The following is a 13,151-nucleotide window of genomic DNA, read 5'->3' as shown; positions in this document are numbered from 1 at the left end:
TCTATGCTGCTTACTCGGGTCGCGGGGATATGCTGGAGCCTATCCCAGCTGACTTCAGGCGAGAGGCAGGGTTATACCCTGGACTGGTCGCCAGCTAATTGCAGGGCACATATAGACAAGCAACCATTCACACTCACATTCATACCTATGGACAATTTAGAGTCGCCAATTAACTTACCATGCATGTTTTTGGAATGTTGGAGGAAACCGGAGTACACGGAGAACATACATGCACAAACGGGAAGAACATTCAAACTCCAAAAAGATTCAAATTTTTACAAGTTTATAAGCTGTGTCATGTTTTGTGGATTTATTTTTTACTTAAACAGGAGGCAAAACGGCTCTTTTGATGGTAAAGGTTGCCGAACCCTGGTCTAGGGCCTAACTGATTATTAGATTCATCCAGACAACAACTTTCAGATTAATCAACCAAGGAAATAATCATTAGTTGCAGTCCTAGTAGACAGACAGGGTTACCAACATGATCAGGACCGACTTTAATGGTTTCAACAGTATTCCTTTATTACAATTATGTGCAAATAGTGAATTAAGCAAATTGGGTGAGGACATCCTAGGACACCTTAACAGCTACTTTCCTTACTGATGAGTTGGAAACACTGGGTGCCATAATATTTGATCCTCACTCTTTCCAGTTTTAGCATGCTTTGTACCATATCGGTACAAGTATAGATTGAAGACGGTAAAAATAAAAATTACGCTGGATCTCTGCATAATTGTGATTCAGCAGCATTTGCAGATTTTTGGTCAAAACATTTTGTTTTTCTCAGAAAATAGGCCGTTGGTTCATCAGAAAACATCTCATTCACATTAAGTCGGTAAAAATGTATAAATACATTATATTTAATGCACAAAATGTACAGGATACATATAGCATAACGTACTACGGAAGTGGTGTCAGTGCGTACTATGTGTGTGGCCACAGCAGCACTAGCCTATACAGTCAACTGTAGACGCGGCTTGGAGAAACGCGCCTGTGGCGCAGCGTAACAGAGCGTACCACCGCTAGCCGCTTTATCGGTAGCTGGAGGTGGCCCCAGAACAGACAGAAGTGTGGTTGTAGCACTCGCTTGACCACGAGGCTAAAGGCTAGACCGTGACCGTGATTCCATCTGTGCATCAATTGTCATTCATTAGTGGTCAGTACCTATTAGGGTTGGGCCTCGACATTCATTCTCAACATTCCGCTTTCTCGTTTCAATGAGAAGTCTAAACATAACAAAGTGTTAAAAATAGACATTTTCATGGGTGGATCAATTACTTGTGGTTTTTCGCCATTTGCCGGTGGTCCCCAAATAGCGGGGATTTACTTTATTATCAATCAGGCTGCAACATGAATAATATAAGTGAAACATGACAACTTACCATGTTATTGACATTTTTGAGGATGGTCGTGAGGCCACTAATGACGAGTGAAAACTTGTATTTTGAGATGTTGATCAGACACTCTTTGTTGTGCTCCGTGCTGATTTTCGTGTGAGTGTTCTGGTGTCCAACTTTGATGGGAAGCTGCAGGGAAAGAAAGCAAAGATGGAAAAACTGAATAGAATCAGTTTTCAAGTTGGGGCTTTTGACATATTTTGCAAGCAGCTTTATTATGTACATTTACACAGCCATTCAGAAGGCTGGTCCTGTTTGAAGTGAAACGCACGCAAACAGCCTCAAAATTGAGTTAAATTCAACTGGTACATCCGGTTTGATTTGATGAGAAAAAAAAACCAAAATATCACATGATATGAAATTAATAGACTGAGCCAAACCACAGACGGAGGTGGCTGGAAATGCAATTAAAATCTTTTGATCATTTGCAGCATGACACACACGCGCACACACGCACACAGAACAGACATCATTCCTTAATTCACAAGATCATCACAAGATTAATAAAGTATATCTATCGATCTGTAAAAATGGAGGGTAATGGCCGCGGCACAACTTTTAGCATGATAACGCCATTGATTAAGATCAACAACAGGATTAAACATCTTAAATTGGTTTATTTATCTTATTTACCTGACAGAATATCCTTTGTGTCTGCATGTTCATGTTTACAACAGCTAATGTCTGTATCGCATGCAGAGGAGCAATCGCATTAATAAAAAACAAAAATGACACGTCTTTATTTTGACTTTGTCAATTAATTCTGGGGTCTCTTTTGCCTTCTTTTGTGAAAGTGTGAAATTTAACTATGGATGAGCAACTGCAATGAAGTCGGCTACGCTGTGTGCATGCTTGTGTCTGTTTCAACAAAAAACACTGATGATTTATAACAGGGGTGTCCAAACTTTTTCCACCCGGGCCACATACGGAAAAATTAAAAGGATGCACCTTTTTTGCCGCAGAAGCAAAAGAGCGATTCAGGAGGGGGCTTAATGTCTGCTGACTGATGCCATAGGATATCTACAAAGTGACGGTTATGTGGGTGACATGCGACCCACACTACCTTCGCGATCACTGTAATGGACACCCCGATATAGCATATACAGTGTTCCCTCGCACTATCGCGGTTCACGTTTCGCAGATCGCTCGTAACTGCAAACCGCTTTCTCACTTGTAAGTCCTGCTAGAGCTCCACCAATGTACTCTCACATCCAAAGCCTCCTTAAAGAAAGCATCTTATCCTCTGTGAGTTTCACGAGTGATATACTTGTATGTTCTCTTGAAAAAGTAAGTAAAATACGCTTTTTGTCTAAATTAAGATGATTTTATGCTTCCCTTTTTTCATATCATATATCCAGCAGCAGATGTGCAGCCAGGAATTTTGGTTCTCACAAAAACTAAAAATCATATTGCCCTATGAAATCAGTTTTGTTTGTTTTTTTTACCTTTTCCACTTACTTTACCAGCATAGTGTGTGTGCTTTTTGGGGTAATTAATAAAATGTCCATGAATGAAATGAAAAAAATCCTAAATTTTCTTAATGCAATACATCATTGGCCCATTTGTAATTAAGAAATGGATGTAGCTTAGCAAAATTTTCTAATGGGATGTCAGCCTCAGCACATATTGCTACAAAATCTTCAACAAACTGTAATGCCCGTGCTTGTGATTAAGATGGAGTCACAAATATACTTCCAATCACGTTATTTATGTAAGATATTTTAATTACACCCTTATTTTGTTTACACAATTAGACAAATGTGACAAAAAGCGCTCTTATTTTGAAGGCCAGATGTGTGTTGTGTGTGCTGAGAATGGCAATTGACGGTTGATACGAGCTGGATGCAAGAATAAACGTGCTTCTCGTCTTTTTTCACTCAGAACCTGCACTTCGTCAGTGGGCATTATAAAATGGTCCTTCCAAGCTAACCCCGCCAGCTTTCATTAACGCTCCGTAACAGAGGAGTTCCCAAGGTTTTTCGCCGCCGTTTCGACACGTTCAGTAGTGTTGGTGATGAGATTCCGCCACGTTAAGAGTTTTCTTCTTCTTATGGCTGGCGGGATTGGAGTTGCAACCAGCACGTTACCATGTTGGAGTGTGGCCCAGAGTTCCCAACATTATACGGCAACCGGACCGGCCCGATCTCGTAGCAGAAGCTGATCTTATCTTCAAAATACAGCGGATCGACGTCCCTAATTTCAACATTTTTGTTGTAAATTATTTTCTCATAATTATGTCTTTATTCTTGTAACATTGTCACTTTTATAAGTGGAAAAAGCGCATTAGTCAAGACTTTTCCCCCATTTTTTAAATTTTCCAATTATTTCAACTTTTCAACTCTTCTAAACAATCTTTATTGATTTTCTTCTCGGAATATTATGACTTTATTTCCAAAATATTTGGACTTAATTCCCCTAATATTATAACTTTTGCCCCAACCTAAATCTAAAAAAATTACAACTTTAGTTTTGTATGCTTCTCATATTCCGACTTTAAAAAAATGCACGTTTTTCTTTATTATTTCAACATTATACTACTAAAGTGATGGCATTTTGTCTCATAATATTGCAAGATGAGTCTCGCAAAACTATGACTTTTTCTGTAGCTTTTTTTTCTTTTAACTTTTTTCTCTGACTATTTTTACTTTATTTTTGGAACATTACTGCAGAGTTTTCCATTGAAGTAGTTTTTATTTTTACGTTTTTTTTGTTCAATTACATTTTTTAGCATGTCCGGTGGCCCATTAAAAAAAACAAAAAAACAGCCAGGGGCCACACTTTGGACACCCCTGATATCGAGTATGTTGTATAATGATCCCTCCTTTAAAAAGAAAGGTTCAAATAAGTTTTTATGGGCCCCAAATCCCTTCTCATGATGGGTGTATGTAAATGTCTCACAGGCAATGTCTGTCACAGCCATACTTTACCTAAGGAGGAGTATTTGACTACATTTTCTTGATTGTCCACGGGGGAAAATGAACAATAACTGACTTGTACAAGCAGTGCACTCCATTCTTCTTCAGTTCCTTTAAGACTATAAATAACGGCTCATCTATCAAATAAACATAATTGAGAAAATTCTTAATGATCAACTAATCTACTCAACAATGCCCATTCCTCCTGCAGACAAACTGTGCAGTGTGTATCTCTGCATTAAAAAGTCCTGGTAACTCTGGTTTACACAACTTGACCCTTATGGCTTTATCTTTGAAGTTCAGTCCATCACCAAAATGGTTTCCAACAATCATCTTCACATCAGTCTCAGGAGTGGGGCTGCCAATGGAGGGTTTTAGAATAGGAACTCAATGTACTCCCATCGTTCTGCCATGAAGTCAAACTGTCACAACATCACATGCCAATAACACACAATGTGAAACAGGCCTTTCCTCTGTCTGCATTGCAGTGCCCCACAACGTGGTCAGTGAGATCATTGTTTCCCAGAGCTTGGCCGAGCACCTAATAGGAAGGTCAAACATTTTTCCCATATGGGATTTGCCGAATTTAAATCTCAGATATGTATAAAAAAAAAAACACACACATCTTAACAACTGCACTTTTAGTTTTACATTCCAAAGCAGTGTTTCTCATAGGACTGCAATGGATCTGTGGCGTTGGGTTGCAGGGGGTGGTGCCAGCGTCTAATTTGCCTGACACATGTCGCATGAGAGTCCACAAGAGTATACAGTGGTGTGAAACAGTGTTGCTCCCTTCCTGATTTCCTTTTTTTTTTGCATGTTTGTCACACTTAAATGTTTCAGATCAAACAAATTTAAATATTAGTCAATGACACCACTACTGAACACAAAATGCAGTTTTTAAATGAAATGTTTTATTATTAAAAGGGAAGAAAAAAAATCTACATGGCCCTGTGTAAAAAACAAGTGATTGCCCCCGTTAAAATCATAACTGTAGTTTATCACACCTGAGTTCACGTGGAAGAAGTTATGAAGCCTTTTCTAAAGCTTTGGGACTCCAGCAAACCACAGTGACAGCCATTATCCGCAAATGGCGAAAACATGGAACAGCGGTGAACCTTCCCATGAGTGGTAGGCCAACCAAAATTACCCCAAGAGAGCAGCGACGACTCAACCCAGCGAGCGGCAAAAGACCCCACAATAGCATCCAATGAACTAGAGGCCTCACTTGCCTCAGTTAAGGTCAATGTTCATGACGTCACCATAAGAAAGACACTGGCCAAAAATGGTTTGCATGACAGAGTTCCAATATAAAAATACACTGCTCAACAAAAAGAACCTTTAAGGGATAGTTCGGATTTTTTGACATGAAGTTGTCTCGCATCTTCTTCTGCTCTGGAACACACATAAACAAGATGGCTGAGGCACTCAGTCACAGAAGAAGACGTACACAAGAATGGAGAGGCGACTGTGCATAGGGATACAGCGGGAGACAAATATAATGCCGAGCAATTTGTGAGGTCAGATTTTTTCGAGAAGACATTTTTGTGATGCAAATGTATTACTCTTTTGAACGCATATTGTTTTAAGAAGCCAAACTCTTTACTTAAGTGGCTCCAGCAACTAAGCGGAACTACGTTCCTTGTCGCGGATATCCGACCAGAACTGGACTCACGGTACCAAGTGGGGGGGTAAGACAGTATTTATGTACTAAACTGCTGATGGGGATGTCATACAACTTCATGGCAAAAAATCACAATTATCCTTTTGAGGCTCGTCTCTGTTTTGCCAGAAAATACCTTGGTCATCCCCAAGACCTTTTGGAAAATACTCTTTGGACTGACGGTACAAAAGTTGAACTTTTTGGAAGGTGTGTGTCACATTTCATCTGGCGTAAAAATAACACTGCATTCCAGAAAAAGAACATCATATTAACAGTAAAATATGGTGGTGGTGGTGGCAGTGTGATGGTCTGGGGCTGTTTTGCTGCTTCAAGACCTGGAAGACTTGCTGTGCTCACCTCTGAAAGGCTGGAGAAAAACAAAATGAAGGTTTTGGAGTGGCCTCGTCAAAGTCCTGACCTGAATCCTACTGAGATGCTGTGGCATGACCTTAAAAAAGGCGGCTCATGCTGAAAACCCCTCCAATGTGACTGAATTACAACAATTCTGCAAAGATGAGTGGGCCAAAATACCTCCAAAGCGCTGTAAGAGACTCACTATAAGTTATCACAAATGCTTGATTGCAGTTGTTTCTGCTAAGGGTGGCCCAACCAGTAATTAACTTTAGGGGCCATCACTTTTTCCACACATGGCCATGAATGTTTAGATTTTTTTTTTCCTCCCTAAATAATAAAGCTTCATTTAAAAACTGCATTTTGTGTTCAGTTGTGTTGTCATTGATTAATATTTAAATTTGTTTGATGATCTGAAACATTTAAGTGTGACAAACATGCAAAAATAAAAGAAATCAGGAAGAGGGCAAACACTTTTTCCTCACCACCGTTAATATTTTTCTACGCGTTTTGGCCTCTCGTGCACACACAAACGTTGGTTTTTGTCCTTCAAAACTGAGCTTGTTGGTTTGTGTCCTAAGAATGATGAAACATTATCTCATGTTTGTAACAACATAACATGAAGTTATTGACTTATGGGTGTTGTACTGCGGTAGACGCATGTGCATGCCCCTTATAACACATGAATTCAGGACATTAATTATCGGATGGGTAATTATTTGGCCCAATGTAATGGTTTAATTTATTTCAACATGCATACAAGTTACATTGGAATACATCACATAATACAATTTGCAGTTCCACATGTCCAAAAGGAGTAGGAAGAAGCAAAGCTTATTTAATCCTACCCCCCTATCTGTTTCACATCAATTGCAATACATTTGTTCACTTCCTGTATTCCAAATGTACTCTTTGCTAGTTTAGAATACATAAGAAAATGGTAAGGTAATGCAAATAACAATACATATAACAATCATAATAAATAATAAGTATAAAACAGACATAACAGCACATAGTTGGATAATGGGTGAGTACTGACAATGACCTCACAAGAATGAAGAGTTAGTAATACGTGTAGTCGTGATTAGACAGTGCTTCAAGGACTCTTGGTCCTTGTATTTTGCAAATGGCAACTGCTTGTTTAGTTTCTTGAAATCACTCATATTAGAGCAATTATGACAAACATGGCATCCATCATGTGGGATTTCTCACAGTTTCAGAGGAAGACATGTCACCAAATGCTCCGTAAACATTCGGCGATGAGGGGAAAAAAAGAAAAACAAGCTTCAACACATCAAACTTTATCAGCCACCTGAAACGGCAGCATCGCTACAACGCTCGAGGAGTCGCGTCATTGGAAAAGTGCAAAACAGTTTGCCAGAGACGACCCGAGGGCTAAAGGAATCTGTGATTTCATCATGGAAATGATGGCGCTGGACGACCAGCCCTTTACCATCCTTGAAGATACCGGCTTTTGTTGGTTAGTTTGTACTTCTGAGCCGATGCTATTTTTTTTTAATGTAGTAGTGATGTCATGATATTTGGCAAGGAAAAATCCACAGGTACAGTTTGTCATTTTTACCTCCAGGTGTTCAAACTACAGTTAAAGCTACATAAAAAAAAATTTCAATATAAAAAGTTAGCGGTATCAATCTTGGTGGATATGTTCAATTCAATTACCAAGTTCAATTCCATTTTTGGGGGGCCAACCGTAATGCGATCGCTCCTTTACAGTTACATTTGGCATTTAATAAATGCATTTGCTCCTTCAGTTATCCAAAAAATAAGGTTATTTAGTATGTTTATTGAAATAATGTATACACCTGTTCTATACAAAAGGTATCCTAAAGTTACTTAATATTCTTCAGCACCATATACAGTCAAACTTGTCTATAGCAGCCACTAGAGGGAGTCTGCAAAAGTGGCCGCTATAGACAGGTGGCCTCTATAGACAGGTTGGCGTCCAGTTTGAATGTTGACCAGTAGAGGGGGGAAAAAAAGAAAAAAAAAGGAGAAAAAAAATAATAATGTTGACCAGTAGAGGGCACTGCAGACTGCGGATAAAAGTTGTACAGCACTACTAGGCTTGTTATTATCATGGTTCATGGTTTTAATTCATCCTGAACATGCATGAGTCAAACAGTAGCACATCACATAGTACAATTCACAATTTTGCATGTCCAAAAAGGAGTAGGAAGAAGCAAAGCTTATTTAATCCTACCCCTCATCAGTTTCACATCAGTTGCAATACATTTATTCACCTCTTGTTCTTCCAAGTGTACTTTGTAGGTCTACATGACAATGTAGTGCAATCATAGCCAAGGTTTTTAATTACTAAAAGGAAGCTAGAGGCTTAATAATAACTGATAGAATATATCCACGACCCACAGAACAAAGCTGTGCTAGTAATGTCTTACGCTTGTTTTTAATATTTTACTTTTTATACGGCAGAGTGTCATTACAGCTTTAGTTCATCAGGAAGTGACGGGAAGTGACGGTGGGCGTCCCGAGCAGGAGAGCTAGGCTCAGTGCTAGCTGTGAGATTGGAGAGAGTTGGGAAGTGTGTTTATGTTGGCGTGGATGTAAAGTCCTGCAGTGTTCTCCGCTGTTAATAAAGCCATTAAAGTGCATCGGCGACGTGAGTCTCTCCTTCCCCACAACAAGCGGCATTACAGTATTGACCAGTGCACACCAGGAAATAAACGGTGTCATTTCTTACAGGCTGGCTGGACAGCTATGTAGTGGGGCTTGTTTAACCTTTGCCTTGTGGGCAAGCAGGAAGGAGAGACGATGCTGAGAGATGTGTGTGTGTTCTGAGCTGCTGTCTGGTGGCCGCGTTCAATAAATAAAGTTGGCAGAAGCAACAGGAGAAGTTTCCTTCTTTGCTTCGGAGCTGAATAACACTGACAAGTTAACAGACTAGTAGCGAACGGAAAAGAAGACGGCTTTGTTTGTGTCGAATACAGAAGATGAGGACTTTGATGGATTTGTGGATGAGGATTGATCAAAAATAACGTGAGTACATTCTAAAATACGTCAATTAAGTACAACCGAACTCAGTTTTGCTCCCGCTGCCGCATGCATGCTGGCGTATGTTTTTTTTTTATTGTAACGTCGCTGGGAGCACGTCCTGTTCCCAGCCTACTTTGCGGTAATGTTTTGGTGCAAATGCTCTTAAAGTTACATGTTTGACTAGGAAATAGCAAACTCAAAAGAAGACGGCTTTTTTTATGTGGAACAACTGACAGTTTGTGTGGATCTTGTGAATGATTGTGACTGAGCTAGGACTCAGTAATTAAAGTCTACACACGACGGCTTCATTGATTGAAAAACGCAACTTTTTCGTGCATGAAGCTTCTACTTGAGTTGGTAATTTTGCCGCAGTCAGATATTGACCAAGGGAGACAAAATGGGTGGCCGCGTTGGACAGGTGACTGCTATACACAGGGTCTATAACATGTAAATTTGCTGCGGGGGATTTTTCAGTGGCTGCTATAGGCAGGTGGCCGTTCTATAAAGGTGGCCGCTAAGACAGGTTTGACTGTATCTTTAAAAAATTAAATGAACTTCACCTTCTTGGGGAAAATGATTGGGGGGAAAAAGCTGGTACTGATTAATGTATGTAATAAATTTGCTTATAGTAAAAAGTTGACTTTCAAGCATGTTTGTTAGTTTACCAATTGGACAAATGACATAAACAAGCTGTCCGATGCAGCTCACAAAGTATTGGATAAAACATGTCGGCGGTGTGAAACTTGAGTGAATGTGAGAAATAACACAAGCAATCTGCTTTTTTTTCTTTTTTAAAGCATAGACGTGTCACTATAGGCGGTAGCACTTCTTGTCGCTTACTTTTAATGTGTATCGTGTGGGAAATCGGTGCGCCTTTGTACCAAACTCAGGGTTCTGAATACACATACCATTACACCCCTAACACACACACACACACACACAGTAGCATCTTTATTTTCATTGATCCACTTGATGATGCCAATGTGGTTGACACAAAACAAATGTCCACACGCTGACAAAATACAGTTTCATCAAGATGTAAAGTAAATTGAGCGTCGGGATTTATTTGGTAATTAGGGTAGCAATAACCAGACATAGAGGTAACTCCACTTTATCCTAACTGCAGTAATCCGGATAAGCCCAACTCAATCCATAATAATCACTGGGTGCTAACAGCGGGTGCAAAGACTACTTAAGTCTAAACACAGCAGACTTAGGTCTTTAATGACGAGCATAAAACCCCTTCCTCTTCCAATACAAGTAATATCTGTTAAGTAAAAACAATTAATTAACTAGTCAATGGGCAACACAAACTTTTTTATGTATAACATGTCCTTAATTCAGTTTATTCAAAGGTTTCCGCTACATGTAATTGATCATGGCACAGTGCCACAACAAAATAAAAGCCGCCACACCTTAAAAATTAGTTTTGTTTTTTTTTTAAGCAATGTTAAGTAACATATTGTATGAATGGATATATATGCTATATAGATACATATGTAGCTTATTTATGCACATTCGTTTGATAACAATTTAAAATATCCTAAAAATGTTTCACCGCGCTTTATTTTGATAAACATGCACCGCACTCGCCTGTCTGCCTTGTTGGCACTTTCACATGTGTGACCACATAAAAGTAGGCAACACATCTTGTGTCGTTTGTGTTGACGCAACACATCTTGTGTTGACATCTTGTGTAACGTTTCAATCTCATTCGACTTTTTCATTATTTACACATTTTGCCTGGCTTTCGCTGCCTCTCTGGTGGCCGCTAGCTAGCTCGTTTTTGTCCCACGGGCGAGCTACATGTGGCTATCACATTCATGGGATACATGCTAACTTACTTTTTGTAAAGTGTCACTTAACAACCTTGCTCTCTTGTTATCATTTTAATACTGATGGCTTGTCTTCAAAACACTAGTTGTGTGTCTAAGTTGTTCAACATAAACCCACATAAACACGTAGTGTGTCCAGTGTTAAGACTGACACGCTACCACCGGGGTCTCCAACATGTAGCTCGTAAGCTAGCAGTAGCTCACCGGCTGATGCTGAGTAGTTCAAAGAATATTTGCTTCTCCTCTTAGTATTTTTATGTGTCCTATCCAAACATGACACCTGTATTTAATGACAAATGACCACACTGAGTGAAGATGTGCTTTGTAAATAAAGTATAATTTAAATGTTGGCAGCCACGTAAAACAAATAGCCCACCTCTCTTTTCTTTTTGACAAAGTAGCTTTAATAGTGCTGCAAGTTGGATACACCTGTGCTATTATAAACCTGGACTCTCAATTTATACTGATGATGTTGATGTTGTGATGTTGTTTTGGGAGCGTGGGGTCGTCAGGCTATGTACACATCACATACTTAATTAACAGATTATTATGACAAAAATGTGAGTGTTTACACAAACCAGACCGAACCAAAGTGACCACCAAGTACCTTTTTTTTTTTTTTTTTTTTAATTCCTGGTTCGGAACGTGAAAGCACCCTCAGTCGGTCCCAGTTTCCACATTTAGTTTTTATGTCTGTAAGTAAGTGTAACTGAACCCTTAGATCTGCTTCTTCCGGCTCCTTTTCGGTCACGTTAAATTATGCAAATGTTACCACGTGATGTTCCTGAATGTAACTTGTTAAGCATGTCAGAAACAAATAAATCACACTGTGCCGTGATAACACAGACGTGGGAAAAAAGGCTTGCAAGCCTGTGTAAATTAAATGAAATGGAATCAAGAGTACTTCCTAACAGCAGTATGCACGCCCTGTCACATTTGATTTGTTTACAACAAACAGCTAGGCCTGCTAACGATTGCTGATCAGGCTATGTGGAAGATAGCTTTTACTAACACTTCACCATTAATGCGCGCATTTAGACGTTGCCAAAGTGTGAACTTGTAAGGTTTTCATTTGTCTCAATGACTGGCCAAGTCTGTGCAAACCTGTACAGATAAATGTGACGATCCATGGTGCGGACGACGCTAGCTAGAAATGCCTCCTCTTCACAAGCAACATTTCAGCAGTCACATGCTTCTTTAATGGAAATAGCCGATTGGTTTGCTTGACATTATATTAAATTTGCAGTTGAGCAGACAGAGGAGATGCCCCCATCTAGAGAATTCACCCATCTTACCTGCTCATCAAATCTAGTAATCACGGCCTGGACCCATTCCACTGGTTTGTGAGCCGCCATGGCCGAGGGGAGAGACACCGCGATGCTTGTACTGCTAAATCCACGGTACGAGGCTGAATCTGTCAAAGTCAAATTCGCATATAAATCTGTCCTGAATCGATGGGAGAGGACGAAGGGGGCAATTTTTTTCTCTTTCCGTGGGATTCACCATGCCACCGCCATTAAAACCACCGGAAGTCTTCTTCAGAGGAATTGATGGGAGGCGTTGGAGCGATGCATCAAGTTAACTCCACCACATAATATCACTTCCGTAGACCGTCTTCAGCGTAATACACTCGACCGGATGTGAATTAGTGCATTATAGCGACAATGACTATAACAATATAAACAATACCTGAATGAAAAGCAGCAATTTAATAAGTTAATACAGAGCAGCGAAATTAATTCAAAGTTTAAATAATCTTTTTGGTACTTTTTCAAATTATTTCTCTCAGCATAGTATTCTTTATGTGTCTATTCTTTATTTAAACAAATTTCTTATCCATGTTGGTTGTGAAATCTTTTTGCGCAAATAAAATATGATGGTAACCTGAAAATGTTTTATTTTGGCGCAAAATTTCCTGGCTTCCGTGAAAAACGCAGCTGTCACGTCAGCTTGCTGGAGCGCATGCGTCAATCGCAG

At 39.6% G+C, this 13,151-nt stretch overlaps 1 protein-coding gene across 3 annotated transcripts in view; it reads right to left on the bottom strand.

The window, feature by feature from the left end:
- nf1a (neurofibromin 1a) overlaps window positions 1-12,751 on the bottom strand; it is an 89,930-nt gene extending 77,179 nt beyond the window's left edge. For all 3 annotated transcript variants that reach the window (XM_054794049.1, XM_054794051.1, XM_054794050.1), the window contains exons 1-2: window positions 12,470-12,751; window positions 1,384-1,527 (exon numbers count right to left, since the gene is read on the bottom strand). In XM_054794049.1, coding sequence (XP_054650024.1) covers window positions 1,384-1,527; window positions 12,470-12,529 — 204 coding nt within the window. In that variant the 5' untranslated portion in view covers window positions 12,530-12,751. The remainder of the gene's footprint in view (window positions 1-1,383; window positions 1,528-12,469) is intronic.
- Between the last annotated feature and the right edge of the window lie 400 nt (window positions 12,752-13,151).

The sequence above is a fragment of the Dunckerocampus dactyliophorus genome, chromosome 12 (genome assembly GCF_027744805.1).
Source record: "Dunckerocampus dactyliophorus isolate RoL2022-P2 chromosome 12, RoL_Ddac_1.1, whole genome shotgun sequence".
Lineage (NCBI taxonomy): Eukaryota > Metazoa > Chordata > Actinopteri > Syngnathiformes > Syngnathidae > Dunckerocampus > Dunckerocampus dactyliophorus.
This window is presented reverse-complemented; position numbering and strand designations above follow the sequence as displayed.